Source organism: Microtus pennsylvanicus, chromosome 10 (assembly GCF_037038515.1).
Source record: "Microtus pennsylvanicus isolate mMicPen1 chromosome 10, mMicPen1.hap1, whole genome shotgun sequence".
NCBI classification, from domain to species: Eukaryota; Metazoa; Chordata; class Mammalia; order Rodentia; family Cricetidae; genus Microtus; species Microtus pennsylvanicus.
In genome coordinates, this window is record NC_134588.1 from 34,536,409 (window position 1) to 34,557,342 (window position 20,934).

The 20,934-nt window shown below is 37.7% G+C and overlaps 1 protein-coding gene across 1 annotated transcript in view; it reads right to left on the minus strand.

The window, feature by feature from the left end:
* Positions 1–20,512, minus strand: part of Crb1 (crumbs cell polarity complex component 1) — a 179,683-nt gene extending 159,171 nt beyond the window's left edge. Inside the window, exon 1 of the mRNA XM_075987426.1 lies at positions 20,335–20,512. Within this exon, the coding sequence (XP_075843541.1) occupies positions 20,335–20,404 (70 nt within the window). The 5' untranslated portion in view covers positions 20,405–20,512. The remainder of the gene's footprint in view (positions 1–20,334) is intronic.
* Positions 20,513–20,934: the final 422 nt, after the last annotated feature.

The following is a 20,934-nucleotide window of genomic DNA, read 5'->3' on the forward strand; positions in this document are numbered from 1 at the left end:
GCATTTTATTTAAGGAGAAAAAACCTAGATTACTCAAATCTGAATAAAAATGTATCTGGAATCTCTGAAATAAGAGGGGGGTACTTGGAGTAAACTGAGCAACTTGACTCATTGCATTTGAATAGCATTTTTATTAACTCCATTCTTTATGAAAATCTTAAAATTTGGCTGCTGCCTTTGTCTGGATATTTGTATTGACATATACATTTTATACGGAGGACCTACATGAGAGAATAAATCAAACATTGCTTCTGATACTCATCTTCACATGTGTGGTGGGTTTTGTACATCTCAGAACATTTTGATTCCTATCTGCTTATTTTGCATCACTGTAAGGAAATTCTCTAAAACTGGCTTTTGTTGAGCTGTGTTAACATTGTATTTGCAATCAACTCTGGGATTATTTCAAAGTAGCTACTATGATCAAATAATCAACTATAAACTTGAGCAAGTGCTGCACACAATTTTGTGTGTGCACAAAACATTTTTGTCCGTTTTGATTACATCACCTGGGTGATACGTTTTTCTGTGATAGCTCCAACCAACTTACATGACCATACTTACCATGACCCTGTGTCACAGGCACCCCTTATATGTAAATGAGTCCATGATATATAAACGAACTGCTGAGTCCATTTAGCATTGCTCATATGTGTCTGCTTTTAGGACTGATCACTTGGCATCGGATAACCAGCCAAGGTGCTCATTCCTGGGGAAGACGGTTTCTTCTCTCAGTAGTCATTAACACATTTATGTCAGGAAGACCTGGTTTTGTGTCCAAACTTTACTGAGTAAATATGGAAATTGGAAATAAGCACAGTTTTCTAGGGATTGGGATAAAGACTGAATTGGTGAGATTGTGAAAAGTGCTTCCCCGAGTTTCTAGGCTAGTTAATTTATGAGAGTTTCCTCTCACCATGTTTGACTGAGTTATTTAATTTGTAGGATTTTGATAAAAACAACATTGAGCTGAGGGGAAAACACAACAGGACATTGCAATCATGTTATGATTTTCCCCCAAATCACTTAGTAGAGTCATTGTTTTATAATCTTTTTTAAATGAATGATGTTTTCTCACCCTAAAAACAACCATAGAAACACTACTCAGCAAAGAACCATATAAAAAGTTACTACAGAAAAAGATGCCCCCAGAACCCTTTAAAATAGAAAATATCAAAGACCATGAGCTTGGAATAGCAAGGACCTGTCTTTGCTATCTATGACAAAGAGCAAAGCCCTCTACAGAATGAGCTAGCACAGGGTTAAGGGACACAGAACTGAAAAATAGCAGATAGTCGGGGAAACACAAGGGACCTGCCTGTTACTAGGAAGGAATTCCAGACCCTTGGGCTGGCATTGTGGTGCCTGTAGTTCACTCTCCTGTTAACTGACACACAGCAACCACACCTCACGAATCTCTTGGTCCTGATTCTCAGCATAGAGTCTGTATATTAAAACCAAAAGCCAAAAGAACGAATGTATGGATTTTTTCATTATAACTTTTGATGTTCACAGGCATGTAGTACTTTCAAGGTCTGACATTGTGCAGAAGTGATTTTGAGCTAAATTCCAAGTATTATTGGTGGAAAGAATCACATACAGATGGTTTGAAAAGTTCTTGGTGCCAGCATGAAGGATGCATTTCTTAGATCTTGCAGACACTGAGGTGTAGCTTGGTCTAAGAACTGCATTCCTTCATGAATAGTAAGTAATATTTGAAGAATTTATTACTCTATGCATATAATTTAACTTAGATTTTTTATATAATTAGAGTTAGAGAACTGATAGGAAATGGCATTTGTTCTATTGAAATGTTATAACATAAACATTTCCCATATAATGGATAATCCTTGGGAATTAATCATTGGCACTGAACAAGCAATGTATTTCTTTCTCCACCTACCACCTACCATTTAATTTTTTTTGCCAAAGGAAATTTGAGTTGTTTTTTGGTCACTTTCAGGGAAAAGAGCCTGTAAGTTAATATTTTGATAGCAGTTTTCTCTTGTGAATTCAGAGTGTTTTGTCTTGCTTAAGAAAATGCCTTTTTTCCAAGTTTATTCAAAATAGTCACATATTTTATTCAAAAACATATAATTTTAGCTATTCAAGTAGCTCTTTTCAGATTTATTTAGGTATAATTAATAATCAAATTAATGTATCTAAGGTGAATACTATGATTTTTGATATATGAATTTACCATATAATCTAGTTACTAATGTCCGTGCATACACATGAGAGTACGTGTGTGTATGTGTGTGTGTGTGTGTATGTGTGTGTGTGTGTGTGTGTGTATGTGTGTGTGTGTGTGTGTGTAGGTAGGTGGCAAGAACATTTACATTCTATTCTATAGAAAATTTCAAATAATAATCCAATTGTACCAACTGAAGTTACTGTGCTGTGCATTTGGTTCCAAAAGTTACTTATCTAACTTAGAACGTGAATCTTTTTTTGAACAGTTTTTTCTTTTTATTGATTTTTATTCAGCCCTATATATTTCTCTGTTCCTCTCCCTTCCTCTTCCCTCCCCTTCAACCATCTCCCAAGATCCCCATGCTCCCAGTTTACTCAGGAGATCTTGTCTTTTTCTACTTCCCATGTAGATTAGATTTATGTATGTCTCTCTTAGGGTCCTCATTGTTGTCTAGGTTCTCTGGGATTGTGGTTTGTAGGCTGGTTTTCTTTGCTTTATGTTTAAAAACCACTTATGAGTGAGTACATGTGATAATTGTCTTTCTGGGTCTGGGTTACCTCACGTAAAATATGTGAATCTTTTAACTAACAGATAATCCTAGAACTCTGCTTTCGGGTTCAGCTTTTTCGGATTCCACATGCAGGTGAGATCAGACATTATTTTAATTTCTCTGAAGAATTTATTCTGCATAGCATAATGCCTTACCATTGTTCCCAAGGTTTCCTCTCTCATGAGTGGATACTAACACCCTACCCTGTGTGTTTGCCGGGTTTCCTCTCTCCATTCGTCGTTAATCATCTATGAACTCTTAGCTTGTTTCTGCATCTTTACTGCTGCAAATAATGCTGTAAGGATCTTCTTTAGATGTCTGAGAGTATGTCAAGACAAAACAACTAAAATGAAAATATTTTAGCTGAGCAGCTGAAGTTTATATCTTGAATTCAGCTGAATTTTATTCTTTGCTGCATCCTCTACTTTGATTTCCTGAAGTTAGCGATTCTTAGCACACTTTACTAATGTTCGGAATGGACACTGTATGGTTCACTTCTAGCCACCGTTGGCTTTGCTTTATGTAATTAAGTTTCAAAGGTGTCAGCAATGAGCCTTAAACTACTGAGAGCTCTATTAGTTCTTATTTTACTGTTCCTCAGCTTAAAAAGCTAGATAGCAAGCATTACTTTCTAAGATGAGTAAACTCACCACTTGCATTGTGTAGCTTTTTCCATGTTAAAAACCTAAATATTTAAATTGAAATTTTAACAAAGTATTTACAAATAAGAATATTTACGAGTGTCAGAGATCGTTGAACATTTGTACATGTGATGAGTGTGTGTGTGTGTGTGTGTGTATGTGTGTGTGTCTGTGTGTGTGTCTGTGTGTGTGTTCTTACTACTGTGTGACCATGTATCCAGAGGTCAGAGGAGGGCATCAGGTGTCCTGTCACTCTTCACCTTACCCCTTTGAGACAGGGTCTGTAATGGACCCTGAAACTAAACCAATGGTGAGCAAGGCCCAGCTGTCCTCTTTGCAGAGCAACAGGGCTGGGGATAGAGACACACAAGCCATGCCTGGCCTTTGTCTTTTCTTTTTCTAATGCTTGGGTGCTGGGATCTGAATTCAGATCTTCGTGTTTGCACAGCAAAACTTTGATATGCTAAATACTTTCTTTAGCCTTGTACTTGAACATTTTAATTTTAAGAAGAGCATAGTGTTGTTTTCCATACAATTAATACTGATTTTCAAAGACAGTAGGGGGTGATGGAAAACATCCAGCAGTAGTCCTTCGGGCACGGCAATGGTTAATGCAAGACTGAGACTGCTAAAGGACACAGGAAGCCCTCGAAGAGTACTGTATTCTATTACATATCTAATAGAGCTGCTGTTCTCCCAGTCTCCAACATTATCTCGTTCAGTTTATATACTATGCATGCCATTACCCTAACTCCAAAAATTATTATCTATTCTTAAAATTCCCAGACTTCCTCTTTTACCATATAATTACACACATCTCTTGAAACTTGAGTTGTTTTTCTTTATTTGTGTATGTATGCATATTTGTACAGGCCAGAATAAAGCTTTGGGCTTTGTTCCTTTTGCATCCTCCATCTATCAATGGTAACAATTTGCCAATCTTATTTCTTGAACTAACATACAACATCTAACTTCATTTTATGATCTAATGTTCTTTAAGCCATGAATGCCTTTTCTGTACATAGTTCTGAACACAGAACCTGTAGTTTATAGTAATTTCTTAAGTAATTTGAGTCTCTTTCCATAGACGATCTATTTTTAAAGCAGCATATATTAGCCAATAATTATCCTTGTTGGACTTAGCGTGTAGGTGTCAAGTATGTAATAATGTTTGTTAATGAAGCAACAGATTGTAATTTAAAGAGTGAAGAGACTATTGGGTATTATGAAAAGTGAAAGATGTAGGGTCTGGAGAGATGACTCAGATGGTAAACTGCTTGCTGTTCATGCAGGAGAACATAAGTTCTGCTGCCAGAACCCACATAAAAAAGCCAGGAGGACATACGGACTTGCTGGCCAGTCAGAGTAACAAGTTAGTGAGTTCCAGGCCAGCGAGAGACATTGTCTCCACAAACAGAAAAAGAGGCAGATGGGAGATGGAGCTGAGGGAGGGAATTCCAAAAGAGACAGCTAGAATTTGAGGGGTGGTATGGAAACCTACTGTAGTAGAGATCTCCTAAAGTGTATGAAGGTGATCCTAATGAAGTCTCCAAGTAACGGTTGACATGGAGCCCCAACTGGCCATCTCTAGTTACCAAACAAAGCTTCCAGGGCTGGGACTAAGTTGCATCTAATTGAGTTCTTGGCCAAAGGGGTCCCATGGAATTTGACAACCTATGTGGGAGCCTTTGCTTCAAAGAAACAGATTCTTCCTTTCTCTAGAGCCATTGGAAACAACCTAAATGCCCCTCAAAAGAAGAATGAATAAGGAAATTGTGGTACATTTACACAATGGAGTACTACGCAGCAGAAAAAATAATGCCTTCTTGAATTTTGCAGGCCAATGGATGGAGCTAGAAAACATCATTTTGAGTGAGGTAACCCAGATGCAGAAACACAATTATCACATGTACTCACTCATAAGTGGTTTTTAAGCATAAAGCAAAGAAAATCAGCCCACAAATAATAATCCCGGAGAATCTAGACAACAATGAGGACCCTAAGAGAAACATACATAAATCTAATCTACATGGGAAGTAGAAAAAGACAAGATCTCCTGAGGAATTTGGGAGCATGGGGATTCTGGGAGAGGGTTGAAGAGGAGGGGAGCAGAGAAAAATATAGAGCTCAATAAAAAGCAATATAAAAAAATCTCATTTGTAATTATTCTAAAAAAAAGAGCCATTGACCACCTGTTGCTTTTCAACATGTTAGGAGAGACCATATGGAATATCCCCTGTATGTTGGTATGTTAATAAGTGGTGTCACTGTGCTGGTTTTGATCAGGCAAGTCTAGCATTGAGAGCTCATATGTATATTTTCCTGTCATGTCCTAAGGGATACCGTCTAGCCTCTGGTTCTTACAGTCTTTTGTTCAATATTCCAACTATTCCATAACTTTCTCTGCACTTTAAGTGTGGGGGTTGCATTTCAGGTGTATCAGTTAGTGTTCGGCACTCCACAGTCACTTTTTCTCTGCAGTTGTGTTTCTTAACCAATCCTGTTCCTTTGTAATAATCTCCATCTGGACACTTGTACATGCAAACAATGCTAAATTAATTTAGTAGATTGCATGTGTGTGTGTGTAAGTGTGTGTATGTGTGTGTATGTTGTGCATGTACACTTGTAACAATAATAATTATAGATGAAATCATGAATTTGGCAAGCAAGGAGGACAGAAGAGGAGGTAGAGGAATTGGGTTGGAGTGACACAAATAATGTTAATTTACGAAGCTCTCAAAAATACAAAAATATTTTTATAACATGGTGTGATTTAAAAGATCTAACTTTTAGTTCTGTTTTATTGTCAACCTACCTAGGATAAGACAACTTTTTTCTCAGAGTCCTAATTCCATTATAGATAATAAAACCTACCCATCCATCCTACCACTTTTAATGCGTGATACCAAGAATGAAGTCAGTCAAAAGGTTAAACACCAAAAGCTGTCTATAAATGATGGTACTTCATTAGGGTCACCTTCATACACTTTAGGAGGTTTCTACTGCAGTAGGTTTCCATACCACCCCTCAAATTCTAGCTGTCTTTCCCTGAATTCCCTTCCTCATCTCTATCTCCCTTCTATTTAACACTCTACTAGTAAGAATCATAACTCTTTACTTCAAGGTAAATATTAACACAAAAACAGACTTTTCATTGGGGAGCTTGCCTACATTTTTTGGATATGGAGTTCATCTTGGCAAACAGATAGCAATGGAAAAGTAGGACCCTGGAAACCAAGTTAATGACAAGCAAAATGGTCAACTTAGTGTGGCCCCACTGAAGATGAGGAATTTAGAAAATGTTTGTGATGTCTCGAGAAAGCACTCTAAATTAGTAAAAAGTTGGGCATGGTATGATGGCCCACACCTATAATCTCAGCACCAGGAGACAAACACAGGAGGATTGTGAGTTTAAAATTGCCTTGGCCTAAATAACCCAGCCTTATTACAAACAAAGCAACAACAAAACATATTTTCTTATCTCGATTTCATTAAAGAGTTCTGTTCTGATTTAATTTGATATGGGTTTCTAATACTACAAGACTTTAATTCAATTTGACCTAAAGCAGCTCTTTTGCTCAAGTTAATATCATGAATATTTTTCATGAAAATGTGTTTTATATATATTTATCCTGTCCTGTGTTATGAGTACACTTCTCTAGCTGATTGTACCCTGGGTTTTGAGTTTCTTCTACAATCAGCTTGAACAGAAAACAATTCAGGCTTCATTGCTGACTCTTTTCCACAGCCTCCTCTTTCCTCCACTTCTGCCCTCATCTCCCACGTTTTTTTGCCACTTTAAGGACTTTATACTGATGAATTTTACTTAATTTAAAAATTCAAAAATAGTTGCCCTTTTCACTCCAGACTTTTTAAAGTCATGCATGTAGTTGTATATAACATTAGCTCAGTTGTATTCAAATCATGTTATATAAAAGATTTCAACAGAAACATTTTGAAGTTTCTTTTTCTTTTATAAACAATATCATATTGGACATTTTAATGCTGAACAAGCCTAAACTTACTACACACCTCTTTTCTTTAGTGTAGTCTACCATATATACATGGAATTCTTTCTGCAGACCAGGTTAGGCTCAAACTCAGAGATCCACATGCTTCAGCCGCTCAAATGCTGGGGGTTAAAGTTTTGTTGCACCATCCTCCAGCCCTAGCTTACCTAATTTGAGAGCTGAGATTTTTCAACTTTGGTTCTCTTATTTTTACATTTTTTGCCCATAAAATATATTAAATGTTATTGAATGGATATGTTTTAACATGGCAGATGAGAAAACGAATTCTTAAAAATTTGGATGTCCTCTTTCTTGAACCCATAAACAAAGACCCAAGTAGCTTCCTTCCAGGTATCATGCTATGGCTCCCATTTGTCTTCAAGTAGAGAAAATTACAGTCAGTTTTATTTTAGGTACATCAGGTCTCAAGAAGAAATGGTCTTGGTTCCTTAACATATGCCTCACTTAAAAGAAAAGCCAATGAAAATCTATTTCACTATCTTTTATTGACTGTCAAATATCTTAATAAATCAGTGTTAATCATGTGGATGGAAGGAAAAGGCGTAGCTAAAGTAAAGCTGCTCAAATACATAGCAGCAATTAAATGCACAGTGCTGAAGACAGAAAGGCCTAAAATGGAAGCATTCTACTCTAGGGAAGTATAAATCGGTAAAGTCATCATGATGAGGCATACAGCACAGTGATCTGTGGAGTCCTTGAGAGTCTGTCCCCACACTTAAATCCAGATTTTAATTTAATTTAATTTTAATTTAACCTATTGAAGTTAAATTATTAAAATTTAAATGTATTGCTGCCTCTGTGTTTGTAGAGAGCACTCCTCAGCCCTAGGTAGGTTTTCAGCCTGATGGATAGACTTTAATTTTTTAATTTTTATTCATTTACTGGGATGGGCACAACCAGAGCAACCACATAACTCAGTTCTGCATCCCTTCTGGTAAGTCTCTGCCTGTCGAGCCATCTCACTGACCCTTCTGAATGCCACAGCACTCTCAGTTCCTGTTTTACTTCTGATCTTTGCTCTTGCCTTTAGGTGATGATGTGGGCCACTGGCTTTGCGCATGGCTGTCTATAACACAGACACTGGACAGTCCACTGACACAATCCAATGTTACCATCACATAAGCTGGAAGACAACTGGCCTGTATCCATCAATCATTAAAAGAAGTAACCAAGTGCCTGCCAGGAAGTGGAATGGTGTTTGCGGTTTTGTGAAATTTTCAAGCATATCAGTCTCACCATTTCTGAAAGCATTACCCCTATCCTGAAGACTCAAAGAAAAACGTGACCTACACACAGACCTCCCAGAACAAAGGCAAGAGAGGAACGGGCAGTGCTTAATGAAAATTGCCATAGTTTGTATGTGTGGATAGAAATATAAATGCTTAAATACACAGATGGATGTGTGTATGTGATGCAATCAGAGATAAATGAAATCTAAATTTAATGGAAGATCACAAACTTTACAGAGATGTGCTGTATTTTGCACATTCATAATAGCGTAGGACTTGAGGAACTAAAACAAAAAAACACAGGTCTCTCAAAATAAAATCTCTAGGTAATTCTATTTTCACACAGAAAAACCGTTTAATAATTAATGACCAACAATGCCATGAAGTTTTGATGAGTAATTTGAGATAAAAATTGATTAAATAAAATTGTGTCATATAATTTAAAGTAACTTTAAATGGGAGATTTTTGCAATAATCCTAATAATTAAAATAAGTAACAAAATAATGTTGTGAAATTAAGAATATATTTGTTTTAAATTCTTTAATGATTAAAATCTAGATTGAATTTGTAAAGTGTCTTACGTTTCTTACCTCACATTGATAAAGGCAGAAATGTCCATTCTCTTGTAAATTTCAATGTATTCATTATCATTATCATTAGTTAAAGAACATTTGTATGATTAATGATAAGAAATGAAGTTTTATATGACTATAAGTGTTACTAGTTGGAGTTTAGTATGAAGGTGTAAGGGCACTCTATCTTGTGTAATTATTACTCCTTTTTATAGTTGATTAAATGGGATCTCATGAAGCTAATACTTTGAAGTAGAAAACTGGAAACTATGTGAAAATATAGGATTAAGGTATACTGAGGTTTCATTTCTAATTTATAAGGTATTAGTTTTAAACAAGAATAAGGGTCTGTTTCAATTAAAAAATTACATTTATTGCCAGAAAACCAGACACAAGAGAACAATTTCCTAAGATAGAGTGTCATTTCAATAATACTTTTACTTTAATAAATGCACAGTTACCCTCTATCTAGGTGGTTAGGTTTATTTGTATAGAATTAAAGTCCTCTTAAAGGAAGCATGAATATAGCATACAACAAATGAAAATTTGAAAAGTGTAAAAGAAGAAAAGGAGATTACCAAGTAACACAGAGATAGAAGGGGCCAAAATGAACATGAGGTTTCTTTTTTTTATTTTGTGTGTGTGTGTAAAACTAAAGAGGTTCATCATTTTTTTTCTTTTTTTGTTTTTTCTTTTTTTTTGTTTTTTTAATTTATTTATTTATTAAATATTTCTGTCTCTTCCCCGCCACCACCTCCCATTTCCCTCCCCCTCCCCCAATTAAGTCCCCCCCCCCCAGCCCGAAAAGCAATCAGGGTTCCCTGTCCTGTGGGAAGTCCAAGGAACCCCCACCTCCGAGACAATGGGGATGTTCTACTGGGAACTCACCAAGACCAGCTGGCCTGGGTCTGGAAAAGCCTGGGATAAAACCGGACTCTCTGAACATAGCGGACAATGAGGACTACTGACAACTCAAGAACAATGGCAATGGGTTTCTGATCCTACTGCACGTACTGGCTTTGTGGGAGCCTAGGCAGTTTGGATGCTCAACTTACTAGACCTGGATGAACATGAGGTTTCTTTGCGTTATCCTAGGTGTTGCACTGAGGCAGAGAAGAGGAGGGTCAATGCATCTGTATGTTAGAAGTTTGCCTTATAATGACATAAAGAGGAGCTAGAGGGATTTAAAATGAGATTCCTGAATGAAAAATAAGCGTTTCTATTACCAGACATGTGGGAGAGCAAGAACGGAGCAAATGTCTGCCTGTTAACACATCTGATTTCCAAGAAATAAAAACAGCAGGACTTTGCATCCATCAACTTATCTGTCTGTACAAATTGAGATGTCCTTCTGATGTGAGATGCCCCTTTGTATACTGTTAATTAAATTGGTTAATAAAAAAGCTGCTTTGTGCTTCTGCCAATGAAGAATAGGGCAAGGTGGAAAATCCTAACGGAGACGTAGAAGGAGAGTAGGCAGAGTCAATAAGAAGCCATGTAGCCACAAGAGCCTGAACCTTGCCAGTAAACCATGAGCCTCTTCATAAAATATAAAATAATATAAATTGATTAATTTAAGATATAAGAACTAGCTAGAAATATGCTTGAGCTATTAGCCAAACAGTATTGCAATTAATATAGTCTGGACTGCTGGGAATGAACAAGCAGCTTCCTTCCAACACCCTTTCCTCTAAAACACACACACACACACACACACACACACACACACGAAGGGGAAAGAGGAAAGGGAGAGAGAGAACCACACCCAAAAGGAATATTAAACCTAACTGAGCCAATTGGCAAATGCATATTGAAAATACTTGTTGGGTAACATCCATGACCACAACATAAAATGTCTTTAAAAGTTTCACAAAATGCCCACTCCCATCCCCTCACCCCTTCTATCTGTGGCAGTTAGGAGAGCTGACCCGAGATCATAAGTGCTGGAGAACTGTTCAGGTCCCTCACCAGCTGCAGCACCCTGGAGAGTTGCCCGATGCCAAGGGCTGAGCAACACAGTAGAAGTGGCCCTGAAGGTGTAGGTGTGGGAGAACCAACTCTGAGGATGTGAAAGTTCTTGCTCATTGCTATAATAGGTAAACTAGCTCGGCAATGCAGGAAAGCTCACCCTGGTGGTGAGGACGAGGAGAGCTGGTGGATTCACCAGTCCTGCAACTACCTAAGCCCAGAACCAGGGTTATGGGTTGGCCCACCTGCTCTGGAATAATCCTGTGCACTGTGAAAATGTGTTGTTCTCATTATAAAAAATAAACTGCTGATTGGCCAGTAGCAGGCAGAAAGTAGGGCAGCCAAATTGAGAGTGCTGGGAGGAAGGAAGGCAGAGTCAGAATAGTCACCAAAAGACACAGAGGGAGAAAGACATGCTGGAGGACAGGTAAAGCCACAAACCATGTGGCACACATAGATTAATCATGGATTAATTTAAGTGGTAAGAGCTAGTTAGTAATGAGCTTGCGCTACTGACCAAACACTTAAAATTAATATGTTTCAGTGTTTTTCTTTGGGAGATGTTAGTATGTTGGGGGAAGAGCTGCTTGTTCATCCTGGCCATCCAGTCACGAAATAACCACTCAGAAAATCATATTATTTAATTCACTGTTTGACCATTAGCTCTAGCTTCTTATTGATTAACTCTAACATCTTAATTTAACCCATTTCTATTAAATGGCCTACCAGCAAAGTTTCAGCACTTCTATCTCTGGCGGCAGATCTATGGCATGTCTCTGACTCCACCCTCCTCCTCCCATGCTATAGGCCAAGCCAGGTGTTTATTCATTAACCAATATAAACAACACATAGACAGAAGGACCTCCCATACCGTTGGTAGGAAAGAAACTTCTGCCTACACCCATCCCAACATCCACCCCTTCTGTTATCTGCTAGAGCATGCGAAGGGGTAGGTCCTGTAGACCCAAAGCTGCAGTATCTCTGACACAGGGCAACAATAGGATCTCCAAGGGGAGGCCCACTGAGGGCCCAGTATTGATAGTGTAGCAAAAACTAGAGGCTTTGAAGCAGACCAATGCCTCTTTGCAATGAACACTTGCAAGCAAAGATTTATGGATAAAAGGGTACACTGTGTGACTCACTGTGTCACACTACAGCTTCCATAAAGATATTTTTCTTTCTTTCTTACTTTTTCTTTTTCTGTTAAAATTTATTTTATTTTACTTTGGGGGAGATTGGAAGGGCAGAGGGTGGATTCAAAGGGATGGGGAAAATGGGATCAAGATGCATGATGTGAAAGGCACAAAGAATAGATAAAAAGGAAGTTTATAATAAGATAAGAGAAAAGCTTAGTGGTGAATTAGTGCAATCAATATACAAAAGACTAAATGGGAAACCCTTGAGACAATGGACTAACAAATACTGTTTTTATACAAATGGAGGAAAATAACTGTAAGATGAGTAAGCATATAAAATATCTCTACAGGTATATACACATAACTATGTGATTTATAAGCATCTATTTATAAGATATTTAGTACACATAAAATATATATTTTAAAAAATAAATTCAAATTGTAATAAGATCACAGTATGCAAAGATAAATAAGTATATTTTATTCTGTGTCTTGTGTATATGTGTTCTAGGTGACTCTACAGATAAAGTTGCTGCTGTGAATGATTTCACTGGCAGAACTTTTGATATTTCTACCCTGGAATTTCAGGGAGCAGTGCTCGAGGTGATCTGCCAACAGAGACACCAGCTATGGAAGATCAAGACTTTGACTTAGACTTGTTATGGTGCATTGTAAATGAGTCTAGAGAGAGAAATGTTGACTTGAGCAAAGACTGCTTGCCATTTCAGACAGTGAGGGAAGCTCCTGAAAAAGCTAAGCAAGAACTCTCTTCATTGGTGCAGAATGACATCAACCTGTCATGCTGTACATTAGGTGCTCTGGACCTTAGAGTCTGAATATGAAGCTGCCTCAAACTCAGTTTGAAGGCATTGCCACATTTATAACCAAGAGGACTATTGTTCCATACCAGGAAGCTATATAAGATCAAGGAGTCAGCAAGAGTGACATAGTAGAGTGATCCTTTTGGTGGCATGGACCAGATGCTCAAGATTCAGCAGGCTTTGCAAGATGTTTTTGAGCTGAGCCCCAAGTAAAGCTGTCAATCCTGGAGAGACTGGGATAATTGGAGCCATCATTCAGGGAAACAAGTTGGCTAGTGGTGTCACAGCTATGATACTCCTAGCTGTCACTCCTGTCTCTGGGTATTGAGTCTCTGGACAGTGTCTTTGCTAAACTTTTTAATAGAAACAACACTATTCCAACCAAAAAGAGCTATGTGTTTTCTATAGTTTCTACTGCACAGACTCAAGTAGAGATTAACGTGTGCCCAGATAAGAGAGAGAGATACTAAGAAACAGCCAACTTTTTTAACAGTATATGGGTATTCTCCAGCCCCTCATGGAGTCTGAAGTTACATTTGACTTTAGTGCCAATGTTATTGTACATGATTCTGCCAAATATAATGCATAGGGTATAATCATCTGATTGCACTCCAATCGTCTGCTGGATTAAGTGATGATGATATTGAAAATATAGTTAAATCACAGAAAATTGTGCTGAGAAAGACAGGAAAAAGAAGGAACGAGTTGAAACAGTTATCAAGGTAGAAGAAAATATTTATTAAACAGAAACCAGGATGGAAGAACTCACGGACCAGTTGCTTGCTGATGAGGGCAAAAAGCTAAGGGACTCTGAGGAAGAGAGAGCTCCTTCTCCTCTTGACAGTGAAACAGGGAACACTAAGGAAGCATCACCTTCCTTTCTGCATTGATGCTCTTCAAATGGTACATGCAAAGATGGCGTCTGAAGAAAATGCCTGGAGTTTCCGGCACTGAGCAACAGAAGGAGGAGGAAGGGGAGGACAGTAAGAGCAGCAGTACAATAGCAGAAGTAGCAGAAGCCAAAAAACAACATGTGCTGACTTGGAAGTGAAGGCACCTTCTGGTCAGAAAGGGGAAAACTTGTTTTTTTTTGCATTATCCTCCATAATTTCCTTAATATGTAAGTGCAGTGTCAATTAGATAATGCATTTAGTGGGCGATAAATCCAGCAGGAGCAAGTTCACAAAATCTGTCCCGAGCCTATTATATTTCTGCTCATGAAAGGGAGTTTGGAGTAGATGGGACTCTTTGCCAATTATAAAAATTGGTTAAAAATATTATAAAAATATACCATTAGTTTGGGCAGAAATGGCCAATTCTTCAAAGGTGTTTGTGAAACTCATTTCAAATACAATGCTGATAATCTGCCTTGGAACATGAATGAGATCAACCAAATCAGATATTTGTTGGCCAAAAGTGTTGCTATTAAGAAAGGCCTAGGCATACTTGGGATTGATCCTTCAACTGAACTTGAAAACGAAGCCATCTACCTGCCTTGTTTGTATGTGCAGAAGCCAGATCAATGGAAAGCAGCTATGTTGACGATAGCTTTTAAAGTGAAATATGGTGGTGATGAAGTCCCTCATAATCTTAAGGAATTTTTTTTTAAGCTATCCTCTTGCTTGGCCTGTGTCAAGCACAAGTATCCTTGATGAATTCTCTTTTTCATTCATTCTGTATTTGAAAATAAAATGAGAAGAGCAAAAAATTATGTATCTGTGAGTGTGCATGTATGTTATATAAATATATACATATATATTTGCACACATATTAAAATGTATACCTAAAGTTTTTGTATAAAAAATATGTATTAGGTACCTTCACAGAATAAACTTTATTTTCTTTGCAAAATCTAAATAGTAACTTCATCGCAAGCTTTGAATTAATGCTGGAAGATTATTTAAAACCACTCAGCCTCAGAATAATGTTTGACAGAGAGAAGAATAGCAGAATTTACTCATATGTTACAGGCCACAAAGCATAAGTCAGAGATTCCCATGAGCCTTATATTAATATGAATGGTGATCATATTTGAACCTAAGGGGTAGAAGAGCAAAAGGGCCACAGATAGGTCAGTATCGACATGGAGTCTCTCAGTGTGGACGAGAGTTTATCTCCTCTTGGACTTTTTTGCCTAAGGAAACACCAGTTGGTGTACATGTGGCCTCAGCTCTGTGTCTTTTCTGAAGTTCACGGAGTTGTAACAGTGAGGTTACTGCCTGCAAAAATTTGTGGGAAAAGTTGCACAGCACCAGCTCTCCCTGTTTGCAGCATTCCAAAGAGCGGCTGCGAAAGGAAGACAAAGAACAAAACAGAGAGGACAAAAGAGAGCTAGGCCAGAAAACGGTTTGCATTTCTGCAACAACTGGTTTCTATAGATTAATCCTTTAGTTAATTTATGGTTATTCTAGGAGAAAACATAGAACAAAAGAGGGAGAGAGCTGAAAGTACAGTCGTTTGTAAAGTCAAACAACCAAGTCATCTATGTGAAGAGAGTTACTGCTGCAATCCCACAGCGGCTTCTGCAAGATGCAGTGCTTAATTTGATACGACGTGATGGCTTGTCTGGAACTGCCCTCTGTGCAAAGCATCCTGAACTGGACCGAGACTAAACAGTAAACCCAGCCTCATTAGCACCCTGCTCTGGCCAACTTGCCTAACTGTGGTTACATAAAAGTTTCAATGAACTTTGAGTTTAGAGAAAAGAGTCTTTCGTCTGGAAATTGCTGTGACAATGTGAAGATCCAAAAAGACCGTGATAACAAGGTCAATGCAGGCTACATACCAGCACCTCCTGAGCCTTTGCAGATTTCACTCAGAAGGGTGAGGCAGCCGTTAAAACCGTGAGCATTTTTTAAACTCGGAACAGCAGAAAGGTGTAATAGATACTTGATTATTTGGGACTATTTCTTTCTTTAAACAAATTTCCCCAAATCCTGGAAATATAATGTTTGTAATTTTCTCTCCCTGGCTGATTTCCTACAGCAGCTTCAGAGTGCACAAGTCCTGACCATTATGTTTTGGGTTCTGTGAGCTGATGTGCTGCTTAGATTCAGACGGATCAAAGGTTGAAAAACCCCCCTTATGTCACCTGATAACTGTGTTTTGAGTGCATGCTTTAATATGCCTTGCCTTGACTGTATTGGTGGGCTTAATGATGGCTGTTTTGTAGGTTTATCGCAAAACTTGAAGATACTATTAGTAACATCACTTGTACTTACTCTTATTTTCCATCAGTCTACTCAAATTGTAGAGAACACCTAGCAGTCTTTCAAAGAATATAGGCAGGCCCCTGTCTCAGGACCTTTGCATTAGCTGTTTTCACCAGGAAAAAACTGTTATTCACTATAATCTTCATTGTTCATTATCTCATTTATTCTTTTCCCCACTGGTGCTACATAAGTATATAGTTTCTTTATTTAGTTAGTTTTTGTCTATCTTAATAAAGAAAATTTAAATTTCATAACTTCAGAGATTGGGAGTCTTTTATTCATTACCTTTCGAAATGTAGAACAAAGTTAGATGTATAAATTTTGGGCCTCAATAACTATTCAACCTGTAAATCAGTAAACTAAGAAGTGATTAGATGAAGTTTTGTTATATAGCAACTAACCCATCTTGATACTAGGGACAAATTACGGTAGTCCGTTTCCCATAACCATGAAGAAAATACTCATGATTCCTATAGTCATCCTACAGCCTCATGGGAAAAAGAAATGCATCAACAGAAAAGTAATGAGTTTGCAGTTTAACATACATAACATAGAACAAAATTTCAAAATGATATGTAAGTAGACAGGGATGCTAAATCTAATGTGAAGGACCAATGGCATAAAAGGGGAAGTCTCTTCATTGAAAGAACAAAACTGACTTCCTCAGAGATTTCCTAAGTAATCAAGAGTATAACTGAAAAGAAAAGAAAACATCCTTGCTGTCCTTGCCTACTTGATACTTACAGTATCAAGCTTTGATATTATAAGAGCATAAATGGTAAATCATTGAAAATCACTAAGGTGAAAATAGCACAATATTCTTGAAAAAATCTGGTCTGCTTACAATCAAGAGAAATTAAAGCAAATTCTGCAGTGATGTGGGAAACAATGGGTAGCTTCTATGAAGTAAAATTGAGGAAGAAATTACTTCCTACGAAGAAGCAAAGAACCCGTTCCCCACTTGCATTGTTGGTGAGCACTGTAAAGCACACTGCTGAGTGAGCATCTAGCTTGTAGAATCAATATCAAAGTTCTAAACCTTCCTGCAAATGGAGAATTTTAAAGAATAAGTGGCTATTCCATGGTGAATTAAACCAAGCTTCTCTGATCTTTTGAGAAAACCCAATTATTCCTTAATAATAGCTTAAGGTTGGATAAGTCAGACTATATCCTGTCTTCAGAGATCCTATTTATCTTTAGGAATCTCTCTTAATGAGGACTTTATTCAAATTGTGTTATTTAATAATCACTAGCTTCCAGAAGATGAATGTTTCTTAAAACTCTTTTATACCATCCACATAATCCTAATAATGGTTTTCTCAAATGACATTCATGTTATGCGCACTGATCATGCTTTGAGTATACATTAAAAGAATTCACATTATTCTATACCTGATAGTCACATAGAAAAGATTCCATTTTCTCCAACGTTATAATAACGTAAAGGAGATACAAACTGCTATGTAATTGACGGTTGCTTTAATATGGTAGATTCTTGGAAGCCTCACACAGCAAGCTAATATCAAAGTCCAAACAGAGTTATTAAAATGTGCTTCCATTATCTAAGATAACTATAAAATAATGGGCCAGAAGAGGGTCTCACACAGATAAGAGTCTTGCTTAATATGTCATAAGAAAAATAAAAAGGCCCTACTTGAATTATTAAAATATACCTGATCCTATACATCTGGATACATTTTGCAAAATTCTGGGACAGATACAGAAACAATCAAGAGAGTAGATTCACTGAAGGCCCAGCTAAGGGCAATGACCACCTACCTAGGAACAGGAAGAGAATGTGCTCTGTAGAAGTTGGCTCCAGTATCCTTCATGGTGCATATCCTTAACTGCAAGGCCGTAGAGAGACAGGGCACTAAGAGTAAACAGCTTCTGGCTGACAGCCTTTCGAGGCATGACTTTATAGAAGTGATATAATCTGGAGCCAGTAATAGCTCCTTCCTCTTAAACTTAAGAGAAGAAATTTCAAAGTGTGAATAAAGACTAGTATGATATACGAATCGCTAAGTTCTCCTGTCTCTTTGCGATGTTCTGAGTGTTATGATCCTCGTGCATTGTAGTTGCATGGGAACAGTACATGGAAATTGAGAATGCCAACTCCAGAGACAGACCCTCAGCTAAAAGATCAAAAGTTCAAAGCCTGCCCGCCTTTACTACAAAGTGAGTTCAGGGCCACCCTGGAAATTAATGAAACCGTTTGAAATTAAAAAATAGAGAGGGACAAGGGAATAATCAGTGGATGAGCATGTGCTCAGCATTTATAAAATGCTTAGATTTAATCTTTAGCATCACAAAAAAGAAATTAATGATAAATTCAGTTCATTGACTGCATGGTGGTACATCCCTGAAATCTCAGCACTTGGAAGGCTGGGACAGGATGTCACAAGTTGGAGGCTAGCCTGAGCTACACAGTGGGTTCGGATCTAAGCAAACCTAAGCCACCAATAGAAACTCCATTGCCCGTAAATAGTGCAAATGGAATGTTCTGAATATAAAAGTAGTATCATTTCACCTTTACAACAGACAAAATGGAATAAAATAAGCTTCAAATTTACCTTTTAAACTAAGAAAACATTTTGAAGGAGAATGGATTCAGTAATTAAAATTATTTGCTTAGAGCCTATTGATAAAGAAAAGGGAAATGAAAAGTGTGTATGTTCCTGGGCATGTTTCTGGTTATGATTCTCTTTTAAATAGATACATAGATGAGAGGTTACATATTTGAGCCCTAAATAACACTCCAGGAAATTTAATAAATCTTGTATCAAAATTGCGAAGTCCTTTGCTACAAAAATGTTCCCGAACATGGCATCGTTTTTCATTTCATGTCTCCTTTCTCTGTCTCGCCTTCCACTTGTGTCTATTAAGGTAAAACACCCTTCACTCACTTCCCATTGCCTGGGTCCCATTCTAAGTTTGAAGGGGATGAATTACTCTTTAAATCATACCTCTTCAACAAATACATCTCTGAAATCTTTTCTCTGTGTTTTGCGATGGGCATGTTACTATTCGTCTGTTGGAAGTTCGGTCTAGGTTTTCTGGATGTGTTTTCAGTTACCCAGGAAGAGTACCTGCTTGTGACTTCATCTAATCTTTGCTGTTTGTTTGTTCGGCTGTAAACCACACCAGTAAGAACTCACTGCACTGTTACAGCCACAGAAGGTGACCCAGATTACACATGACTGCTTTAACGACAGTGGTCTCCCACAAAGGCAGCTGCTCTTTGCTTTGCTGTATTGATATTCAAATGCAACAAAGGCAAATCGCCTGGCCCCTTTGACAAGCGCATGCTCTCCCTGTCTCCATTTTAAATGTATTTAGTAGCTACTGTCGTTCATAAACACACAGCTAGGGCTACTCTCCCCTGACTCACCATACTGCCACATAACTAACAAGATTATCCCAGGGGGGAAATACATTGATTTTGTTTATATTTGGAGAAGTTGGTGAAAATGATATCTTCATTCATAAAACAGAAGCACACAACTATATGACTAATTCTCTAACGATTAGGGGAAAAAGCACAGTCCCAAAGATTCTCCTTTGGGAAGTATTGAGATTATCCCTCTGAATATAAGAGTAACCAACTGTAGCAATACAGTATTATTTAAGTATGACAACAAAAGCATAGTATATGAGATTGAGGCAATATAACTTATTAATAACATCTTTTTAAGAAAGACCAACTATAAAGTGCCAAAACTATTTCATAAGTGTGCATATCCAACAAAATATTCTTTCTGCATGGCCCTTTTATTCTGTTTTGTGTTCACCACTCAAGAGCTAAAACATTTTGAGAATCCAACTACTACTTACTGTAAATCATAAAACTTGGATGAAAAGCACTGACTTAGTGTGCTCGCTAACACTTATAAGAACACATACACCCACTTTCTAGTAACTATATGCAAGTGATATAAGGAGCCAGGAAGCATGGAAGGAGTGAGTGGGAAGGGCTTACTCTTTATGCAGATGAGCAGCGAGGAACTGAGGTAGGAGATGAGAAGGTAGTCAGTTTTCTTGAGCTTCATGGTCTTACTTCAACAACAGCCTCTGATGTGCTGCTGATGCTGTCCCTGTCTGGTTCCTGACTCTTGTCTGGTTCAGAGAGGAGCAGGTGCCTCGGAGACCCAGGATGCCATCCCTGGTCCACTGTCCCCACAGCTCCTCCACAGACTTAAATTCAAAAAGCCCTGTGCTTCATAGCATCTCACTGACACTGGAGGACAGGGTAATCAGTCAAACCTGGAGCAGATTCTTCCAGCCTGGACTGGATTCATGCCCCTTTGGGCATTTTCTACCAGTTTTCTGCTGTTAATAATGCCTCCTGGAAAGGATCTACTTTAGAATAGGGCCTTTGCTTGCTCTTAATAGAGAATTTAATATCTTGTGACTGTCTTGGCACATGGTTATTCTGATATGGCAACATTTAAAGAAATACTCTATAATGCCGTATATTAACATTGGTTTTAAAATTCCAATTTACGAAAAAGTTTTTTTTTTCAGTTTCTAAATCCTACAATGATAGTTAAGTAGTGTTTCTTGTTGGTAGGGTAGAAAA